Source organism: Schistocerca piceifrons, chromosome 3 (assembly GCF_021461385.2).
Source record: "Schistocerca piceifrons isolate TAMUIC-IGC-003096 chromosome 3, iqSchPice1.1, whole genome shotgun sequence".
NCBI classification, from domain to species: Eukaryota; Metazoa; Arthropoda; class Insecta; order Orthoptera; family Acrididae; genus Schistocerca; species Schistocerca piceifrons.
In genome coordinates, this window is record NC_060140.1 from 200,692,187 (window position 1) to 200,715,410 (window position 23,224).

The 23,224-nt window shown below is 45.5% G+C and overlaps 1 protein-coding gene across 1 annotated transcript in view; it reads left to right on the top strand.

Moving 5' to 3' along the window:
- Positions 1-23,224, top strand: part of LOC124790013 (protein Skeletor, isoforms D/E-like) — a 337,997-nt gene that overhangs the window by 277,471 nt on the left and 37,302 nt on the right. Inside the window, exons 11-12 of the mRNA XM_047257562.1 lie at positions 824-986; positions 17,846-18,039. Of these exons, the coding sequence (XP_047113518.1) occupies positions 824-986; positions 17,846-18,039 (357 nt within the window). The remainder of the gene's footprint in view (positions 1-823; positions 987-17,845; positions 18,040-23,224) is intronic.

A 23,224-nucleotide genomic window follows, 5' to 3' on the forward strand; every position in this document is an offset into this window, starting at 1 on the left:
TTACGACCCGTGGCTCTACCCTTCATTCGATCCCTGCGAAACCCTACAATTCAGCAGGATAATGCACGACCGCATGTTGCAGGTCCTGTACGGGCCTTCCTGGATACAGAAAATGTTCGACTGCTGCCTGGCTAGCACATTCTCCAGATCTCTCACCAATTGAAAACGTCTGGTCAATGGTGGCCGAGCAACTGGCTCGTCACAATACGCCAATCACTACTCTTGATGAATCTGTGGTATCGCGTTGAAGCTGCATGGGCAGCTGTACCTGTACACACCATCCAAGCTCTGTTTGACTCAATGACCCGGCGTATCAAGGCCGTTATTACGGCCAGAGGTGGTTGTTCTGGGTACTGATTTCTCAGGATCTATGCACCAAAATTGCGTGAAAATGTAATCATATGTCAGTTGTAGTATAATATATTTGTCCAATGAATACCCGTTTATCATCTGCGTTTCTTCTTGGTGTAGCAATTTTAATGGTCAGTAGTGTAGATGTAAGTGCAATGGGCCATCAAAAGGTGGTATTCGGACACCAAATTACCGCAGCTCGGCAACCGAGAGATTTTTTACCCAAGAAGTCGGTCGCGAAGAACTGCGATAAGGTCAAATTATGAGCAGGAAAGAAGGAAAGATTCTCACTGTCGTCTAGACATCCTGATACAGACCACGATACCATCATGAATGTCGGTACGTTACTTCGCTAGTTAGTGAGCTAGTGCTGCCTCCCGCGACGTGGCTGTTGGAGGGAGGCGCAGCTAGTCGCTTCCCTCCAGCTCCAGCGAGTGTGCTCAGACTGCTGGACTGCACTTCCGTGTTGCAGCCGCCCCGGAGGCCGACCCGCCCGCGAGCCACGCCGGCGCCCGTGGCGCGAGTGGCCGACGCCTGGCACATCCCGGCCATCCAGTGCTACGAGCCGGAGGACGGCGTCTTCTACGCGCAGATGGGGCCCACCGGCGGCAAGCGAGGCTACTCCGCTATCACCGGTAAGACGCAACACCCGCACAGCTTCCGACAACCCCGCTATCTCTTTGATAGTAATTAACCACATCGAAACCGTTCCACTTCCATCTACATCTACACACATACTCCTCCATACATCATACGGTGCGTGGCGGACGGTACCTCGTACCACAACTAGCATCTTCTCTTCCTTTTCCACTCCCAAACAGAGCGAGGGAAAAATGACTGCCTATAACCCTCTGTACGAGCCCTAATCTCTCTTATCTTATCTTTGTGGTCTTTCCGCGAAATATAAGTTGGCGGCAGTAAAATTGTACTGCAGTGAGCCTCAAATGCTGGTTCTCTAAATTTCCTCAGTAGCGATTCACGAAAAGAACGCCTCGTTTCCTCCCACCCGAGTTCCTGAAGCATTTCCGTAACACTCTCGTGATGATCAAACCTACCAGTAACAAATCTAGCAGCCCGCCTCTGAATTGCTTCTATGCCCTCCTTCAATCCGACCTGATTGGGATCCCAAACGCTCGAGCAGTACTCAAGAATAGGTCGTATCAGTGTTTTATAAGCGGTCTCCTTTACAGATGAACCACATCTTCCCAAAATTCTACCAATGAACCGAAGACGACTATCCGCCTTCCCCACAACTGCCAACATGCTTGTCCCACTTCATATCGCTCTGCAATGTTACGCCCAAACACGAGGGAGCAGTAACTGCTGCGCAGAAGCAAACCCATTTCTGACGTTCTGCGCATGACGTCACTGAGGAACAGCTCTTGGCCCGCGCGAAGTGTGCGTCTGAGCTTTGTGTTGTCGTGGTTCGTCCGTGTTGTGTTTCGTGCGTGTTGTCGTTGCCGTTTGGTTATCTTTGTAGACGTTTTTATGATCATCCATCGCCATTCGAGGTAAAGATTGTTGTTGTTGGGAGCAAACGCATCGTCTGTTGAGTCAGATGAAGAAGGAAGATTCGTGACTGCAATTGTTTTTGGCAATATCCTGCCTGATATGTCTGAGGCGCTGGCAATGGTTGAAGGAGAGAAGGAGATAGAAGATTTAGATTTTGGAGTAGGAGAATCCGATGTGCCTCCAATGTCACTGGCTTCCGATTGTAGCACTGAAGGATTTAAATATCTTGCTGGATATGTAGCTTATCGATGCAGACAGTATGACAGATCACTGGCCACACCCACTAGGGAGTTACTGACACTGCCTGAGGAGACATCGAGAGGATGGCTGGGCATGGTTTCTCGTGGCGGTTTGCTTGTGCCTTCAGAAACGTGGCTCGAAACAATTAGCTAATTTGAATTAATTTTTGCCCAGATCCATGGACACGACAGTTTGTCCAGGGAAAGTGGTGTCATCAAGAACCTGTGCGCTATACTTACCGAGCGATTACCCACTATTCACCCAGAAATCATTAAGATTTACGCTAGGACGAGAACATTTATCCGACTGCGTTGGCTGTCTGCAAAGGACAAGTCAAAGAAAACAGTTGCCGCTCAGCAACGGAAAGCAAGGAAGTGGTATTTGTCATCGCTTTAGAATGTAAATAAACAATATTTGCGAAAGTTAAATAATATATAAACTTAGTGATAGAAGTGAAGGTCCTCTGACTGTATTTGTTTCACAACTAGCAAGACTCTATACTGACAGTGCCAAGGATTGGCTTATTGTTTCCCACACTACACACCAACTTTGCTGAACGGCGGACTCGGTAAGTTAATTTACCACTATTTCCTGTAAATCGTATTTTGCAGCACTTCCTTGATTCAATGCCCTTTTATATAAGTGAATTTTAACAACTAGGGCAAACATTATACATCCACCTTGATAAAAATATAAGCCAAAGGTTTGAGGTGTGAGAAAATTAAGAATGTGTGTGTGTGTGTGTGTGTGTGTGTGTGTGTGTGTGTGTGTGTGTGTCAGTTCAGGTAGGTAATTCAAATGCTTCCTACAAATGAGGCAATTGCATAATTTCTTGAGTGAAAACGACATGATGTAAACAGAATATAAATGAGCGTTACATAGAGCTTGTCTACAAGTTAACACTTTTCCCAGAGCCAAATTTAGATAATTGAATGCTCATTTCGAACGTTTACTTCGTAGAGTACTGCAAAACAGACTGTACTTTGCACTTATTTTTGTATAGTTTGATCTATAGACGCTTGATTTTATTAAAGTCAGCACTCAGCAGTGTCTGTTTAAAGCTGGACAAGCTACAGAATATAGCAGTAACTTTCTAGAAATAGCAGAATAACAATTTACCTTTTACTATTTCTGTAGAAACTGAAACATTTCACAAATACATCGCTTAAATGCGCGGGCTGCGTCTTGTAGCACTGTTGCAGAGGCAGCGGCGGTTCCTTCGTGACGTCACAGCCTCAGCCAATGGCAGGACAGAACGCTTACTGCTCAACCTTTTTTTTTTTACGGACCTTGCGCCCAAATGTTTAATAGACGTGACTGTGTCTAGCGCTACACTACTAATGGAGTATTCAAACATTACGGGATTCTTTTTCCTATTCATCTGCATTAATTTACATTTATCCTGACCAAGTCATCTTGTATCCTCCTACTGCAAAATGACAGTGGCATCTACCAGACAGATGACTTGAGAACTCAGCGCAGAGCCGTACTGAGGTAGTCCAGCGTTTCTGGCAGAACAGTCAACGCTGCGTCCCCCCTCCCCGTCCTGGGATATGTGAGACTTAATTACAAAAATCTATATGGCTTAAATGTTTAGCACAGTGATCAGCAAAGAAACTTCAAAGTCGGTAAAAATGGAACCCTTATAGCAAGTAAATGAAAATAATCAATAATAAAAGCAGGCGATAAAATCGGTGACATAAATGGTAATATGGCTGAAAATTGTAGAACTTACAACATAAAAAGAAACGTTCAAAACACTCTGAGCAGTATAGGACTTAACAGCTGAGGTCATCAGTCCCCTAGAACTTAGAACTACTTAAACCTAATTAACCTAAGGACATCACACACATCCATGCCTGAGGCAGGATTCGAACTTGCAACCATAGCAGACGCATAGTTCCAGACTGAAGGCCTAGAACCGCTCCGCCATCGCGGCCGGCTAAAACATAAAACAAAGGGTTGGCGATGCTAGTAATAAAACACAGGGAGCAGACAGGTAAAATAATAGACAAATAATTAAAAAACACGGCGACAGTCTGGTTTCTGTTCGCAAGAGATATAAAAATCACACGCAGCATAGCATGATTTCTGTTCGCAACACACAACACTGAACACGCACTGGAACAGTGCACTAAAAAGTTGGCACAAATACGACACATCACAGCCGAGGGCAGATGGGGGGAACCTGGACAGATGATGGGGAAGAAAAGGGGGAAGGAGAGAAAATACGAAGTGGGGTGAGGGGGGGGAAGGAGCTGATGGAGGGCGAGGACTCATAAGAGGGGGGGGCTGGGCAAACGCGAGAGGGAGTGGGGAAAGGCAGACGAGGGGAATGAAAATGGACTCGGCGGGGGGGGGGGGGGGGGAGAGGGGAGAAAGGAGATAGGAGATAGAGAGAGGGTAGGTGGGGAAAAAACAGGTTGGTAGGGGGGGAAGAGGGAGCCCGGGGAAAGGACAGAGGAAAAGAGTGGGAGGTGAGGATCAGAGTTGATAGGAGGGATAAATGGAGGGAGACAGGGCATCATCTGGGAGAGGGATTTGACGGAAGCCACCTTGGGAAAGGAGATGAAGGGTGTAGAGGTGGAGGGTAGGGGCGACACAACAGTGAAGGCATAGCAGAGGGTGGGGGTTGTAGAGGAGAGGGGCAACCAGGGGATGAGGGGGATCAAGACGGCAGGAGGTGCAGACGACACAGATATGTTCGAGGAATAGGAGCAGATGGGGGAAAGGAATCAGGTCGTAGAGGATCTGTATGGGGGACGGGAGGCATATACAGAAGGCAAGGCAGAGTGCATGGCGCTCGAGGATCTGGAGGGACTTATAGAATTTTGGGGGATGGATATCCAGGCGGGACTGGCATAACAGAGGATGGGATGGATGAAGGATTTGAAGGTGTGGAGGATGGTAGAGGGGTTCAACCCCCATGTCCGGCCAGAGTGCAAGTCGCTTATGCATCGATCTTATTATTAACTAGCTGCAGTGCACAGCGTTTCCCAGGATGTTTAATAGTCACCAAACAAAGTGATTGGCCCTGTGCCTTGTTGATAGTGACAGCAATTGCATGCCGCATGGGAAACTGCAATCGCTTTAAATCGAAGGCCATATTTAAATCACTGGGTGTCAACGGGATGCGACGAATGAGTACGTCTTCGCCTGTATCAAAAGATGATTACCTTCACCATCTGTTGTTTCAAATTTGGAAATTTGTGGTAGGTTCCTATGGAACCAAACTGCTGAGGTCATCGGTCCCTAGGCTTACGCACTACGTAATCCAACTTAAACTCACTTACACTACGGACAAGACTCATACCAATGCCCGAGGGAGGACTCGAACCTCCGACGAGGGCAGCTGCGCTAACCGTGGCAAGGCTCTTCAGACATGGCAGCTACCCCACGTGGCCCTATGTTGTTTCATATTACGATAAGTATCTCATAGTGTTTTTGCAGAAATCAGCTTCTATTGTTTCAGTTCACTTTTCACTGATCCATGTTGGGCTGTGTTCGAGCACAACTCGAACTGTTGGAACACTTTACGCCGCAGTTCGAGAGATTTCGGGTTCTGTTCGATCTTTTGACCAGCCTCCGATCTATTGACTTCAATAATTTTCCTCGGGACATTTGAGTCTCATCTTTATCTATGACAATGAATTAAAACTAGTGCCGTGGCCAGAGCTTGAACCCAGGTCTCGTTGCATACTAACGCAACAATGCTAGCCCTTACACCACGAAAGCATTATAGCTAACATTGCTGCGCTAACTACCCTATTCCAGTGCCCTACCTAATAGAAAAACGCGACCACAGACGAGAGTGGGCTGCCCATTGCGACTCTTTCCTTTAGTTTATAGTAATCTCCATTCATATTAGTCTCCATGAAATAGAAGATAAATGTTTATTTCTTACTACAATAGTGAATCTGTAACCATAGAACATAATTTTTTTCTTTAAAAAAGGGGTTACTTTACCGGTTTCAACGAACTATGCCGTCATTTTCAAATGTAGAAAATCAGTTGGAGAATATATACATCTTACAAAAGTTACGGGAAATAATAGGACCAGGCAAATTTCTCGTACGTTTTGTAATATGCATGGTCATAATTCTCATTATATTTTCTCCAACTGATGTTTTACATTTAAAAACGACGACCTAGTTCGTAACCCCGTTTTTACAGAAAAAAATTTATGTACTGTGACAATGGCTTCACTATTGCAGTGTCAAATAAACATTTATGTTTTTTTTTGGTCACACTCCTTACGACAATTATGTAGGAATATAGAAACAGAAAATACATAAAAGCCAGGATATGCCTGAAAAGCTCTGTGCTCTTCTCGTCAAATTTCCGACCAACAAGCTCCAGTCAGTCTCGTAGAGGCAACCTAGTGAATAACGAAACGTCGTCAAAACTCACCAGGATGTCTGAGTCTTTCATCTTGAAGCTGTCGAGGCGTTTTACGAAATTCACAGGAGGAAGTGATGAGGGCATTTACCCACATAATGGCTTAACATTTCCGTCACATATTTTGCAAGCAAACATGTATGTGCCCTAATATTGCTGACAATTGGGCACAACAGCATCCCATCTTTGTGGACTTGAGTGAGTCCATAAAGTCTTGCCGGTACAGGGCCCCCTCTGCTAATCCGCGTCCTTGAAAACAGCCCTAATCTTTTTCTCCAGCTTCTTTCTGGGATCAGCGTTGATCATCCTGTATGAGTCGTCATCTAGCAGGCTCTGCACCTTCTCAATGTAATCCTTGTTGGAAAGAACAACAATAATGTTTTCTTTGTCAACAGGTAAGACAACAATCTCAGGGCACTCTCTCAGTTCCCAAATCGCCGCCCTCTCTCTGGCGGGGTGGCGACAGGAAGGGCTTCCGGCCTCCATCTGACACTAACATCGTCAAATGCGTAGTAACAAGGCCGACCCCGCGTTGGAGTTGGACAAAGGCCCAAAGAAAATGACGATGAAGAAAATTATGATCAATAATTACTTTTGCTCAATGAGGTAGCATTAACGCGGTGAAGGTTACAGATTCCTCATACGAGGTGCATTCAAGTTGTAAGGCCTCCGATTTTTTTTCCAATTAACTACTCACCCGAAATCGATGAAACTGGCGTTACTTCTCGACGTAATCGCCCTGCAGAAGTACACATTTTTCACAACGCTGACGCCATGATTCCATGGCAGCGGCGAAGGCTTCTTTAGGAGTCTGTTTTGACCAATGGAAAATCGCTGAGGCAATAGCAGCACGGCTGGTGAATGTGCGGCCACGGAGAGTGTCTTTCATTGTTGGAAAAAGCCAAAAGTCACTAGGAGCCAGGTCAGGTGAGTAGGGAGCATGAGGAATCACTTCAAAGTTGTTATCACGAAGAAACTGTTGCGAAACGTTAGCTCGATGTGCGAGTGCGTTGCTTGGTGAAACAGCACACGCGCAGCCCTTCCCGGACGTTTTTGTTGCAGTGCAGGAAGGAATTTGTTCTTCAAAACATTTTCGTAGGATGCACCTGTTACCGTAGTGCCCCTTGGAACGCAATGGGTAAGGATTACGCCCTCGCTGTCCCAAAACATGGACACCATCATTTCTTCAGCACTGGCGGTTACCCGAAATTTTTTTCTGGCGGTGAATCTGTGTGCTGACTGGCGCTTTGTTTCTGGCATCCACGTCTCATCCATTATCACAACCGACGAAAAGAAAGTCCCATTCATGCTGTCATTGTGCGTCAACATTGCTTGGCAACATGCCATGTGGTCGTCCGTTAGCATTCGTGGCACCCACCTGGATGACACTTTTCGCATTTTCAGGTCGTCATGCAGGATTGTGTGCACAGAACCCACAGAAATGCCAACTCTGGAGGCGATCTGTTCAACAGCCATTCGGCGATCCCCCAAAACAATTCTCTCCACTTTCTCGATCATGTCGGCAGACCAGCTTGTGCGAGCCCGAGGTTGTTTCGGTTTGTTGTCACATGATGTTCTGCCTTCATTAAACTGTCGCACCCACGAACGCACTTTCGACACATCCATAACTCGATCACCACATGTCTCCAACTGTCGATGAATTTCAATTGGTTTCACACCACGCAAATTCAGAAAACGAATGATTGCACACTGTTCAAGTAAGGAAAACGTCGCCATTTTAAGTATTTAGAACAGTTCTCGTTCTCGGCGCTGGCGGTAAAATTCCATCTGCCATACGGTGTTGCCATCTCTGGGACGTATTGACAATGAACGCGGCCTCATTTTAAAACAATGTGCATGTTTCTATCTCTTTCCAGTCCGGAGAAAAAAAATCAGAGGCCTTAGAACTTGAATGCACCTCGTATAGTCCACCCACTACACACATAAGTTGTGCTTTGTCCCGTATATCGCTGATGATAAAAGTAAGACATATACCTAACAAACGCTAAATATCTCAATAAAATGTCTTCTCGATGTTGTAGATAGTACCTACAATAGTCCAGAAATGGCTACATTACCTGCTTCGAAACAGATGAGTTAATTAATTTACAGCACGACACAGCAGTAACTACATGAGGGCTACTATAGCGCTATACACAGAATTATTATTATTATTATTATTATTATATTACTGTTTGTGTCTGTGCCCAGACATAAAGCATTAACAGCCTAGAATCTTCCAACTTCTGCCAGTTCAGAAGTATGGAATGCAGCAGTCAAGTAACATACGAAGAGTAAGTATAGTACACACATTTTAACTTGGTTGTCTTTAAGTGGCGTCGCAGGTTGCAAGTCAAGCAAGTGCTGCAATGGAGAGGAGTAATACAGGGGAAGCATGTTTTGTAACAGTGCCCACCCTCACTGTAGATAGTTAACTTTCTTATCTGAGAAGGAGTTCTGGGTAGCACTTAACCACTGGTAACATTGTAGAACACGAGCAACATTGATGCACTCTGGTGGTCGTTCAATATGTCACAGAGAATAGCAGCTCTACATATCCGCCGATGGTGTGTACGTGTGCTATGTTACGTTGACACTCAACCATGTCTTATGGGTGCTTCACTTTTTGTCAGGCACCCGACGTGGTGTGGAAAGTATATAAGTGGAACAGAGATGAATGGGGAATTATTGCAACAACGATACAGTCCGCAATTGAGGACATCCGCTGATATAAGTGACTTTGACAAAAGGCGGACTGTTATGGTCCGGCATCTAGTAAGGAGCACCTGAATAATGGCGGGACTGGTCGATTGTTCACGTGCTACTGTCGTGAGCATCTATGGAGAGTGTTTGAAGAATGGTGAAAGTGACAAGGTGTTGGACGTCCAAGTCGTCGTAGAACGTGAAGATCGAAGACATGCCAGTTATGTAAAGCAGGATAATTGGCCATCTGCGGCAGATCTGACGACAAAATAAAATTTTGGTGACATGGGTAACATTCATCTGAATTTCAGTGGTAGCTGTGGTAGTAATCAAAGGCACCATGATAGCTGTGGACAACATGGACACTATTGCGAACAACCTGCATCCCTTCTTGCTTGATGTCTTCCCTGACGGAGATGACATCTCCCTGCTGGACAACTGCCTGTGTCTTGGTCACCAGATTCGCCTGATCGGAAACCAATGGAACACATCTGGGACGCTATCAGGCGCCTCCGCTGGGCCAACAAAACATTTTCCGTGACCTGTGCGTAGATATCTGGTGCCACATACCTCCACAGACGTACCAAGGGCTTGTCGAATTCATGCTATTCAGAATCGCTGCTATACTGCGATCAAAAGGAGGCCCAACAAGCTATTAAATAAGTGGTGAAGACGTCCTGGACCAACAGTATGTACATCTAGTTATCACATATTAGTACACTGTGCTATTGTTGCACTAACTTTAAAAACACTGTGGAAGGTGAAGCGTGACTTGAGTGCAGAAAAGTACTACAGTAAGGAGAACAGATGCGAGACCATCGCAGCAACCACTTGACATAAATGCAGAAAGTAATCAGCAGAGTATCACCAAAAACTTCTACACAAGAGCACATCTTGTGGCAGTACAGTAGTTTCTTTTTCCTTTTTGTATGTAAGGATGTACAGTGTGATTGAGTTGCCGCTACTTAAGGGTTTTATGCAATCCATAACGCCTTCAAAAGCCACGGACAAGATTTTTGTATTCTCTCGCTCGTTATGTGTAAACTATTAGTCCTACATAAATAAATGAACAACACCTTTTTGTAGGAAATTTAATGTAGAATTTTGTACTCGGATATGCTTTCCCTGGAGGCCACGGTTTTCGAGTTATTCAAGAAACAAGCTTTTGAAGGTCACTTTTGTACGTTATTCTGGCATAACTCGAGAACCGTGTCCTCCAGCGAAAACGTGCCCCAGCACAAAACTTAACTATATTAAATATCCTACCAAAAGGTCCTGTTCATTTTTTCTATAGTACTAAGAGCTTGCGTGTAGTGAGCGAGGGAATATGAAAATCTCACATGCGATTTTTAGAAGGCATTGCAGGTTGCATAAAATCCTTAGGTAGGGGCAGCTGAATCACCTCGTATACAGGGTGGTCCATTGATCGTGGCCGGGCCAAATATCTCACGAAATAAGCGTCCAACGAAAAAACTACAAAGAATGAAACTCGTCTAGCTTGAAGGGGGAAACCAGATGGCGCTGTGGTTGGATCCCTAGATGGCGCTGCCATAGGTCACACGAATATCAACTGCGTTTTTTTAAAAATAGGAACTCCCATTTTTTATCACATATTCGTGTAGTACGTAAAGAGATATGAACGTTTTAGTAGGACCACTTTTTTCGCTTTGTGATAGATGGCGCTGTAATAGTCACGAACGTATAAGTACGTGGTATTACGTAACAGCCGGCCGCGGTGGTCTAGCGGTTCTGGCGCTGCAGTCCGGAACCGTGGGACTGCTACGGTCGCAGGTTCGAATCCTGCTTCGGGCATGGGTGTGTGTGATGTCCTTAGGTTAGTTAGGTTTAAGTAGTTCTAAGTTCTAGGGGACTTATGACCTAAGATGTTGAGTCCCCTAGTGCTCAGAGCCAGCCATATTACGTAACATTCCGCCAGCGCGGACAGTATTTGCTTCGTGATACATTACCCGTGTTAAAATAGACCGTTTACCAATTGCGGAAAAGGTCGATATCGTGTTGCTGAATGGCTATTGTGATCAAAATGCCCAACGGGCGTGTGCTATGTATGCTGCTCGGTATCCTGGACAACATCATCCAAGTGTACGGACCGTTCGCCGGATAGTTACGTTATTTAAGGAAACAGGAAGCGTTCAGCCACATGTGAAACGTCATCCACGACCTGCAACAAATGATTATGCCCAAGTAGGTGTTTTAGCTGCTGTCGCGGCTAATCCACACATCAGTAGCAGACAAATTGCGCGAGAATCGGGAATCTCAAAAACGTCGGTGTTGAGAATGCTACATCAACATCGATTGCACCCGCATCATATTTCTATGCACCAGGAATTGCATGGCGACGACTTTGAACGTCGTGTACAGTTCTAACACTGGACACAAGAGAAATTACGGGACGATGACAAATTATTTACACACGTTCTATTTAGCGACGAAGCGGTAACGTAAACGGGCATAATATGCACTACTGGGCAACGGAAAATCCACGATGGCTGCGACAAGTGGAACATCAGCGACCTTGGCGGGTTAATGTATGGTGCGGCATTATGGGAGGAAGGATAACTGGCCCCCATTTTATCGATGGCAATCTAAATGGTGCAATGTATGCTGATTTCCTACGTAATGTTCTACCGATGTTACTACAAGATGTTTCACTGCATGACAGAATGGCGATGTACTTCCAACATGATGGATGTCCGGCACATAGCTCGCGTGCGGTTGAAGCGGTATTGAATAGCATATTTCATGACAGGTGGATTGGTCGTCGAAGCACCATACCATGGCCCGCACGTTCACCGGATCTGACGTCCGCGGATTTTCTTCTGTGCGGAAAGTTGAATGATATTTGCTATCGTGTTCCACCCTCAACGTCTGACAACATGCATTGTCAATGTGTGTGCGAACATTACGGAAGGCGAACTACTCGCTGTTGAGAGGAATGTCGTTACACGTATTGCCAAATGCATTGAGGTTGACGGACATCATTTTGGCATTTATTGCATTTATGTGGTATTTACAGGTAATCACGCTGTAACAGCAAGCGTTCTCAGAAATGATAAGTTCACAAAGCTACATGTATCACATTGGAACAACCGAAATAAAATGTTCAAACGTACCTACGTTCTGTATTTTAATTTAAAAAACCTACCCGTTACCAACTGTTCGTCTAAAATTGTGAGCCGTATGTCTGTGATTATTACAGTGCCATCTATCACAAAGCGAAAAAAGTGGTCCAACTAAAACATTCATTTTTCTTACGTACTACACGAATATGTAATAAAAATGGGGGTTCCTACTTAAAAAAACGCAGTTGATAACCGTTTGACCTATGGCAGCGCATCTAGCGGGCCAACCATAGCGCCATCTGGTTTCCCCCTTCAAGCTAGACGAGTTTCGTTGTTTGTAGTTTTTTCGTTTGACGCTTATTTCGTGAGATATTTGGCCCGGTCACGATCAATGGACCATCCTGTATGTTCTGGACCTAATAAGGACTGTGCCAACACAACTAATTAGCGATAATATAGCCAATAGTTTACTCATGTTCATAAAAAAAACAGAACACCTTGAACGATTAGAGACAGGTCGTTAATATTCATTGGACACATAAGTTAGCATGTTCTGCAGAAATGATCAGCATTTCATTCCCCTCCGTTCAGATTGCGTCCTGTTGCCTAGTAGGCACAGAGTCCGCCGAGGGCCCCAATAACTTTTTCGATGGTGGTGGTAGTTCATATGGGACCTAACTGCTGAGGTCATCGGTCACTAGGCTTACACACTACTTAACTTTCGCTGAGGAAAACACACACACACACCCATGCCGAGAGAGGATTCGAGCCTCCGACGGGGGCAGCCGCGCGAAAAATGGCAAGGAGCCTCAGACCCCGCGGCTACCCCGCGCGGCACTTGTTCCATGCGTGACGGCATCTACATCTACTACATCTACATTTATACTCCGCAAGCCACCCAACAGTGTGTGGCGGAGGGCACTTTACGTGCCACTGTCATTACCTCCCTTTTCTGTTCCAGTGGCGTATGGTTCGCGGGAAGAACGACTGCCGGAAAGCCTCCGTGCGCTCTCGAATCTCTCTAATTTCACATTCGTGATCTCCTCGGGAGGTATAAGTAGCGGGAAGAAGTATATTCGATAACTCATCCAGAAACGCACCCTCTTGAAACCTGGACAGCAAGCTACACCGCGATGCAGAGCGCCTCTCTTGCAGAGTCTGCCACTTGAGTTTGCTAAACATCTAGGTAACGCTTACCAAATAACCCTGTGACGAAACGCGCCGCTCTTCTTTGGATCTTCTCCATCTCCTCTGTCAACCCGACCTGGTATCGATCCCACACTGATGAGAAATACTCAAGTATAGGTCGAACGAGTGTTTTGTAAGCCACCCCCCTTTGTTGATGGACTACGTTTTCTAAGAACTCTCCCAATGAATCTCAACCTGGCACCCGCCTTACCAACAATTAATTTTATATGATCATTCCACTTCAGATCATTCCGTACCCATACTCCGAGATATTTTACAGAAGTAACTGCTACCAGTGTTTGTTCCGCTATCATATAATCATACAATAAAGGAACCTTCTTTCTATGTATTCGTAATACATTACATTTGTCTATGTTAAGGGTCACTGGATCACAGATCTGCCCCCGTCGTTTCATCATATCCCACACATTTTCAATTGGCGACAAACCTGGTGATGTGGCGGGCCAGGGCAAAAGACTGACTTCCTGTGGCGACAAGAAGGCACGTGTTTGTACAGCAACATGTTATCGTGCATTGTCTTGCTGCAAAATGGCATCCAGGGTGTTGTAAAGAAAGGGTACCGCTACGGGTCCCAAGATGTCATTCACGTAGGTCGCACTGGTCACACTGCCCTGTACACGCACCCACTGTGACTTGAGGTTAACGCCCCAAACCGTCTTGATTTGGCGCTGTACCTCGTGTGCGAATGCAGTCACTGTGAAGCCGCACCCCCCTGTTTGCAGTGAAGCAAAATGCAGACATCATTTTTAAACAAATAGAACCTCGATTCGCCCGAAAACAATATCCTGTTCCCAGTGACGTCCTTCTATACACCATTGCTGTCTAGCATGTTTCTACACATTTTTCAAAGGCAGGTGAACAAGTGGACGACGCGCACGTATCCCATGCCGCAATAAACGGCGACGCAATGTCATCCCTGATAGTGTACGATGTGTTAGACTGTGCAACTGTTGTGCCAGATTCGAGGAGGACACGGGTCTGTCCTTGTATTGCCATTTGGATGAGGTGGCGATCTTCTCAGGGGATGATATGGGTGGAGCGGCCTGGCCCATCTCGTCGTGTTCTACGGCCCTCCGTGAACCATTTTCTGCACCAAAACACTTTCTCCCACACGAGCAGCAATTTCTCGGATGGATGCATCACAATCTCTCATGACAACAATGCGCCATCTTTCAAACTCACTGATTTGACGGCACGGTTCATGCACACTTCTGCGAGGCGTCGTACACGTCTGCTCGTGTCACAGTGATCCATTATCGGTAGATGGTGTTGCGCCGCGATATCGATGTTGACCTCGAACTCGCGGCCCGACACGGTTCTAATGCTCATCATTTCCGCAGGACATACTAATGTACGTATCCTGTGCGTATGAACGTCCTAGAGGTGTTCTGTTTTTTCCTGAACATGAGTGTATTAATAGCGCAAATAATATTTAACAAATTTGTTAGTATTGATGCCTGGTTGTGAGCACTACTAACTCGAAATGTGCCGCGATATCGTAAGATTAATAATCCTTAAACATTGTGATTGGTTGTGGGACATACATTCACCATCTGATCAGATGTATCTGTGCGCCCCTATATAATGCGGAATGGACCACTAGACCTAACAAGACGCAGACCTACCAGTACAGAAGGAGGCAGAAAGCATTATGTTGTCATCAGGAAAGCAGTCACACCGAGATGGGCCGGTAAAGAGAGCTCAGTGACTTCGAACATGGAGTAGTCACTGGATGTCATCTGAGTAACAAATCCATCAGGAGCATTTGAACCCTTCTAAAGCTTCCCACGTAGGCTTTTGGTGATGTGATTGTGAAGTGGAAACGGGGAGGAACAACACCAGATAAACCAAGACTAGACAGACCTCTCGTATCCACGGACGGGGACTATTGAACATCGCGGAAGATGGTTGTAAAATATCGCATGAAATTAGGGGAAGAATCACACGTGAGTTCCAATGGGCTATCAGCAGTGTAACTAGCATATCGACTTTGCAAATGGAGTCAAGAGGAATAGAATAAAATGGCTGAGCAGCTCCTCATGAAGCACACATTGCTGCAATCAAGTTAAGCGAAGCTTGAGGTGGTATAAAGAGCGATGCCACTGGACAGTGAGGGTCTGGAAACGAGTGATTTCGAGTGATGAATCACGCTGTAACCTGTAACGAACCGCTGGAAAGGTTTGGATTTAGCGAATGCTTGGAAAACATTACCTGCCATTACGTGTAGAGCCAGCAGTGAAGTACGGAGAATCTAGTGTTACTGTATGGGAATGACCTTCGTGGTTAAGACGTCGTCCCCTTATTGTGCTTAAGAAAACGGTAAATAGGGAAGGACATGAAAACATCTGGCAGCATTGTGCTCTGCATACAGTAGTGGAACAGTTCGCAGACGATGATTGTTTGTGTCAGCATGACAATGCAGCCTGTGTTAAGCAAATTATTTGTAGTCAATAATATTTCTGAAATCTCATGGCCTCCCAAAGTCCAGATCTGAACCCAAAAGAACACCTTGTGGATGAGTTAGTACGTCGACTACGCTCCAGGCTCCAGCGTATAATTAATATGACTGCTTTCTCTGGTTTCAGCTCTTAGGGATGAGTGGGCTGCCATTCTTCCACCTGTATTCAGACACCTCATTGAAAGTGTCCCCAGCAGAGTTCAAGTCGTCATGAAGGCGAATGGTGGACACACTCCACATTAATGTCCACTAATAGGTGTCCGGATGCTTTTGATCAGATTGTGTACCGCCGTTGTTATAAGGTTTTGGGATGTATCTGTTGCGAACTTTTCAGCGCGTCGGGCGCTATTTTTTAAATGCGCCTCGTACTTTTCATTTTTTTTTTTAACAGGCAAGGTGCTCGTTAGGTACACTACTGGCCATTACAATTGCTACACCACGAAGATGACGTGTTACAGACGCGAAATTTAACCGACAGGAACAAGATGCTGTGATATGCAAATGATTAGATTTTCAGAGCATTCACACAAGGTTGGAGCCGGTGGCAACACCTTCAATGTGCTGACATGAGGAAAGTTTCCAACCGATTTCTCACACACAAACAGCAGCTGACCGGCGTTGCCTGGTGAAACATTGTTGTGATGCCTCGTGTAAGGAGGAAAAATGGGTACCATCACGTTTCCGACATTGATAAAGGTCGGATTGTAGCTTATCGCGATTGCGGTTTATCGTATCGCCACATTGCTGCTCGCGTTGGTCGAGATCGAATGACTGTCGGCAAAATATGGAATCAGTGGGTTCAGGAGGGTAATACGGAACGCCGTGCTGGATCCCAACGGCCTCATATCACTAGCATTCGAGATGACAGGCATCTTATCCGCATGGCTGTAACGGATCGTCCAGCCACGTCTCGACCCCTGAATCAACAGATGGGGACGTTTGTAAGACAACAACCATCTGCACGAACAGTTCGAATACGTTTGCAGCAGCATGGACTATCAGCTGGGAGACCATGGTTGCGGTTATCCTTGACGCCGCATCACAGACAGGAGCGCCTGCGATGGTATACTCAACGACGAACCTGGGTGCACAAATGGCAAAACGTCATTTTTTCGGATGAATCCAGGTTCTGTTTACAGCATCATGATGGTCGCATCCATGTTTGGCGACATCGTGGTGAGCGCACATTGTAAGCGTATATTCATCATCGCCATATTGGCTTATCACCCGGCGTGATGGTATGGGGTGCCATTGGTTACACGTCTCGGTCACCTCTTGTTCGCATTGACGGCACCTTGAACAGTGGACGTTACATTTCAGATGTGTTATGACCCGTGGCTCTACCCTTCATTCGATACCTGCGAAACCCTACATTTCAGCAGGATAATGCACGACTCCATGTTGCAGGTCCTGTACGGGCCTTTCTGGATACAGAAAATGTCCGACTGCTACCCTGGCCAGCACATTCTCCAGATCTCTCACCAATTGAAACGTCTGGTCAATGGTGCCCGAGCAACTGGCTCGTCACAATACGCCAGTCACTACTCTTGATGAACTGTGGTATCTTGTTGAAGCTGCATGGGCAGCTGTACACGCCATGCAAGCTCTGTTTGACTCAATGCCCAGGCGTATCAAGGCCGTTATTACGGCCAGAGGTGGTTGTTCTCAGGATCTATGCAACCAAATTGCGTGAAAATGTAATCACATGTCAGTTCTAGTATCATATATTTGTCCATTGAATACCCGTTTATCATATGTATTTCTTCTTGGTGTAGCAATTTTAATGGCCAGTAGTGTATAACGAACCTTCCGTTGGCGCCTAATGATTTGTCTGTTCCTGAGATTTTAAAGTGTGTGCTTTGTGCTCCTCAATAAGCGGACCTGATATTCACAGGCCACGTCGGCTGGGGCATCTCGTGGTACATCAACGGTCTGCTGATCCCCGAGATCAACGTGGTGCGCGGCAAGACGTACACGTTCGTGGTAGAGGGCGGACTCGACCCTGAGACACCGGCGCGCTACCACCCGTTCTACATCACCGACGATCCCGTAGGCGGTTACGAGCACAAGACGCCGGAAGAGCGAGCGGTGAGTACCATGCTACAGCGAGTCAACCACTGTGCACTAATCTGTTTTGTCGGTATTTCACCTTGGCTACATTACGACCTTCTAGGCTTCTCTTAAAAGTCAACCTGCTGATGCATTCATTGTATTCTCAATGATGATATATTGCTATGAAGATCTGTCACTATCTCAGTATTGCCAAGGCATGTATTTATTCCAGTTTTCTATTTGTCCATCTCCCCGTTCCCCCTGAGTCTGTCCGTCACCTCTTCTCCCTTCTCTCCCCTCTCTGTCCATCTCCTCCTCGTCCATTCTCTGTTCATCTAGGGTATTAACAATCACTTCAGTTGTATTTTGGTCCTTTATTACTGTAGCACTACCGGTTTCGTGGCGGTAAAGCCACATCTTCAGGTGACATCTGTATAACAATAAATCCAGAAGGAATAACAACCCTGTCTCATACACTGATACGGTAAATCGTTTTAATATTTTAAAAAATATTAAAATCTTATACATGAGAATATAGAAATGTTATTACCCACATGATTAAAACATTAGAGGGGAAAAGCCCGGAATCAAAAAGAAGTTCAAATGTGTGTGAAATCTTATGGGACTTAACTGCTAAGGTCATCAGTCCCTAAGCTTACACACTACTTAACCTAAATTATCCTAAAGACAAACACACACACCCATGCCCGAGGGAGGATTCGAACCTCCGCCGGGACCCGCCGCACAGTCCATGACTGCCTTAGACCACTCGGCAGCTCGGAATCTTTTTTCCCAACATTCGTTGTCTGTCAAATGCAAAACACCGCTAAAAGATGGTTTGTCATGGATTAAAAACTGCCAAATTTCAGCATTGGACAAACAGAGTTGAGGCATCGTAGTATTTTGGAAAATTTCGACTGCCTAAGTTAAATGAACGCAGTACTCTGTACTTTCATCACCCAGTCTCTTTGTTCCTCCTCGCCCTTTCTATTTTCCTCACCTCGCGTCACGTCCCCCCTCCTATGCATCTGCTTTATTGACTTAGGTTTCTCACGTCTTCCTTACAAGTATGTATTTAAAGGTTTTGTAAATTTCCTTAAATTTTAGCGACTGTTACTAAGTATCAAAATTCACTACAGTCTTGGATTATTTTAACTGTCAAAACTAAGAATTTTTAAAGCACTTTTACGAAATATAATTTTTAGAATTTTAACTTACTGAAAAATATTTTAAAGTTTTAAGTGGACTGTGCCAGCCGGCCGGAGTGGCCGAGCGGTTTTAGGCGCTTCAGTCTGGAACCGCGCGACCGCTACGGTCGCAGGTTCGAATCCTGCCTCGGGCATGGATGTGTGTGATGTCCTTAGGTTAGTTAGGTTTAAGTAGTTCTAAGTTCTAGGGGACTGATGACCTCAGAAGTTAAGTCCCATAGTGCTCAGAGCCATTTGAACTATTTTTGACTGTGCCAGCACATCTTTTTCGTTGCTCTAGGTTATATGCACGTGATGTTCCTCTTTTACACTCCAGTTTTAACATAACTTGGGGGCGTCATTAACGAAAAATGTGAGCTGTCACTACTATGCTGATATTCTACAGATGGTTAAGAAAGTTGCTATACTTTGTATCCCAATATTCCTTGTTTTCATTCACCATTCGTGTAATCCCCAAAAGACCACCAATCATTCGGTCGAGCCCGCGCTTCATCAGCTTATGCGCGAGGTGTCCGCAGGCAAGCTGTTTACTTTCTTGCCGTCATAACAGAGCACGGGGCCGCGTCCCCTGTATGCGGTTCCATATAGATTGGAGAAGTGGTAAGTGCGTTTCTCAGATTCTGTTTTTCCCCCATTAGCTATTTACTTGACGATTTTGTCTAGGTAGAGCACCCCTCCACTCTGTGGCAACCACTTCTTGGTTTTTCATTATTGTCCAAAATCAGGTCTTAATTGTATTCATTTGTTGTCTTCTTACCAACAGATCACTATGATGCGATTTGTTTTGGACCTATCCACTGTATTGGAATTTGGCAGTTTTTAATCCATGACATACCGTCTTTTTACGGTCTTTTGAATTTGACAGACAACGAATGTTGGGGAAAAAGGTCCGAGTTTTTACGCTCTAATGTTTTAATCATGTGAGTAACAGCATTTTCATATTCTCATTTAAAAGTTTTTTAATATATTTTTTTTAAATCTTCAAACAATTTACCATACTAGTGTATGTGTCAGGGTTGTTATTCCTTCTGGATTTTTATACATAAGTCACTTGAAGATGTGGCTTTAACGCGACGAAACCGGTAATGGTAAATAGAGGACCAAAGTACAGTTGAGGGGATTGTTAATACCCAAGATGAATACTCGCAGCTGTGGTTGCCCCACCTATAAGGTTGTGTGCTCATCTGCTGCCCCTGTCTGTGTTGATCTGCCCCAACCCCTCTCTCTCTCTCCATCTCCTCCGCTTCCTCTCTCTGCCCAGTTCATCTCTTCATCCTCCATCTCTCTGTCCATCTGCTCCTCTTTCCTTTATCTGTCCATCTTCTCCTTCTCCCTCTCTGTTTGTCCACTTCATCCTCCCCCTTATTCCGTCACGTTATCACCTCCCCCTCCCCGAATAAGGGCTCGCTGGTTCTTAATCCCCACAGTATTATCTTTCCAGATAGCTAGTAATATGTGCACCAAACTTGGTTTAAATGGAACAAGAGGTTTAGGAGCAACTTTCTATCCGTGTCTTTGCCCGCGTACGCACATGTCACGTATAGTTAACATATTTCACCTGTATCTCAAGTGAATTTAGCCCTTCGGTTTAGTTTTCACGCAGCTTTGTGTTTATGAAGTCGTATCCCCTTAACTATGTGTCGTACAATGATACAATTTTGCAGGTACTTCGAGTGGAATACAGGGTGAACATTATTAAAACCGACAAACTACAGGGACGGATTCCTGACTAGAACTGGAGGAGAAAAGGTCCTACCTATTAATATGTTCCAGAAATGCGTCGATGCCACCGTAGATGGCGCTGACGAATGAAAGTTCCTCTGACAACGTACCGTGTCCGTAGGCCACAGATGACGAATATACAGGTTGATAACGCCAGTTCTGGTAAAGGTTGCTTTGTCGGTAAAGAAGACTGCTGGCAGAAATCCCATAATTATGACGGTCCGGTGCAAAAACTATCACAAAATCCTTCCCGTAGAGGAAAATCCGCTGTTGGTAATGGTTCAAATGGCTCTGAGCACTATGCGACTTAACTTAGAACTAATTAAACCTAACTAACCTAAGGACATCACACACATCCATACCCGAGGCAGGATTCGAACCTGCGTCCGTAGCGGTCGCTCGGCTCCACACTGTAGCGCCTAGAACCGCACGGCCACTCAAGCCAGTTCGCTGTTGGTAATCCTTGCGCTAGTTGCAGGTGATAGGGATAGTAAGGGATGTCATACAGGAAACACACAATTGTACTTTGGTTTACACCAAGTTGGCTGGCCACTTGCCTAGAGCTTGTACTAGCGCTCGTCTCAATATCCCGTAGACTAACCCGATCCTCTGTATCTGGTGTAAGCACAGTCCACCGCCTCCCTGCACGTTCGTCTGTCTGAAAGGACCCATGACCACACAAACGCCCAAAAAGGGCTTGAAGTGTTGTGCGATGTGGTTGGTATCTGTGAGAGTACTCGTTTTGGTACCGCCGTGCTGCTCAAAATAGCTCTAAGCACTATGGGAATTAACATCTGAGGTCATCAGTCCCCTAGACTTAGAGCTACTTAAACCTACATAACCTAAGGACATCACACACATCCATGCCCGAGGCAGGATTCGAACCTGCGACCGTAGCAGTCGCGCGGTTCCGGACTGAGCGCCTTAACCGCGAGACCACCGCGGCCGGCTCGTCTTTGAAGTTTCAACCCGTATATGGCTTCTGTGTCTGCAAACCGTGTTATTAGAAGAGTAATTGCGTCGTGTTGCCGCAAAGTTTCGACGAGTTTCCTGCTCATTTTCACGAGAAAGTTGGTTTCATGTCCAGTTCGTTCCTTTATAGCCGCTGGACCACATACTCCTTTGTCGGGGACGCAACAGGTGGGGCAGTCCTGTGCCTCCGACATAGATGTCGCGGCCGACGTGGGGAGAGGGAGGGTGGGGGGTTGGAGGGTGGAAGGGGGGGAGGTGGTGAGGTGGATGGGGAGTTCGGACCGGGGTTCGAGTCCTGATGCTGTCTAACTGAAATGAAATGAAATGATCGTATGGCATTGTTGGCCGGGAGGCCCCTTGCGGGGAAGTTCGGCCGCCGTATTGCTGTCTAACTATTCCGCCCATTGCTGCTTTCATCAGAGCACTTCTGATGTATTTTTGCCAACGCCGCATTCCACAAGGAGATCAATTGCAAACCGCAGTCTCGGTTGCTGAGATAGTCATTAAGGGGAGAGAACTATACCTTGAAACACTTTCCAGTTCTTGTCTCTAACTATCCATGTAACAGAAGTTCAATACATATTCTTATTTAATTTTGAATTGGTATCGTTCACTTTCTGTGTGTTACAATCTTTTTTCTGAAATAGCAAAAATTTCTCTGAAGGTCTAAAGTTTTTCCAGATGTGAAAACTGCTCCCAGGTACAACATGGTCAGGTACCTAGGAACAAATACTCTATTCAACTTTAAAAGTGTTGGACTCAAGAAAACATTGTCAATACTGTATTTAATAGTCTGTGAGCTACGTTATTACTCCACTACACATCGACAGCACGCAAGTGAAACCAAATTAAGAAGAAATGTTATCAGAAGTCAGTTATAAGTTAAAACATTTTGAAATAGAAATTGTTGCCAAGTATCACAAATTTCCATTCACAAGAAATCGAAAGCTGTTTAGACATAAAAAAATCCCTCAGTTCATCTGTAAATATCATGCGCTCCATCATAGAATACCTTCCGTTTCAACGTGCAAGATGATGCATGACTGACGAAATATGACTTATCTGTCTACACGTTACGTAACTACACTCATGCTCATAAAGTAAGGATAATGCTGATACATGGTGAAACAACGCTCTGGTGGGCGGTTTGCGGGTTTAAATCACCTCGGGGTATGACCATGTGGTGCATTTGACCTGCGGTCGTCGCACGGTGGCGCTGGCAGGAGTCCATATACGTAGAGGTATGTTGGTGCATGTCAGAGTACGGTGCACCGAGTAAGTGTGCAGACGTTTTCAGACGTGCTAATGGTGACTGTGTG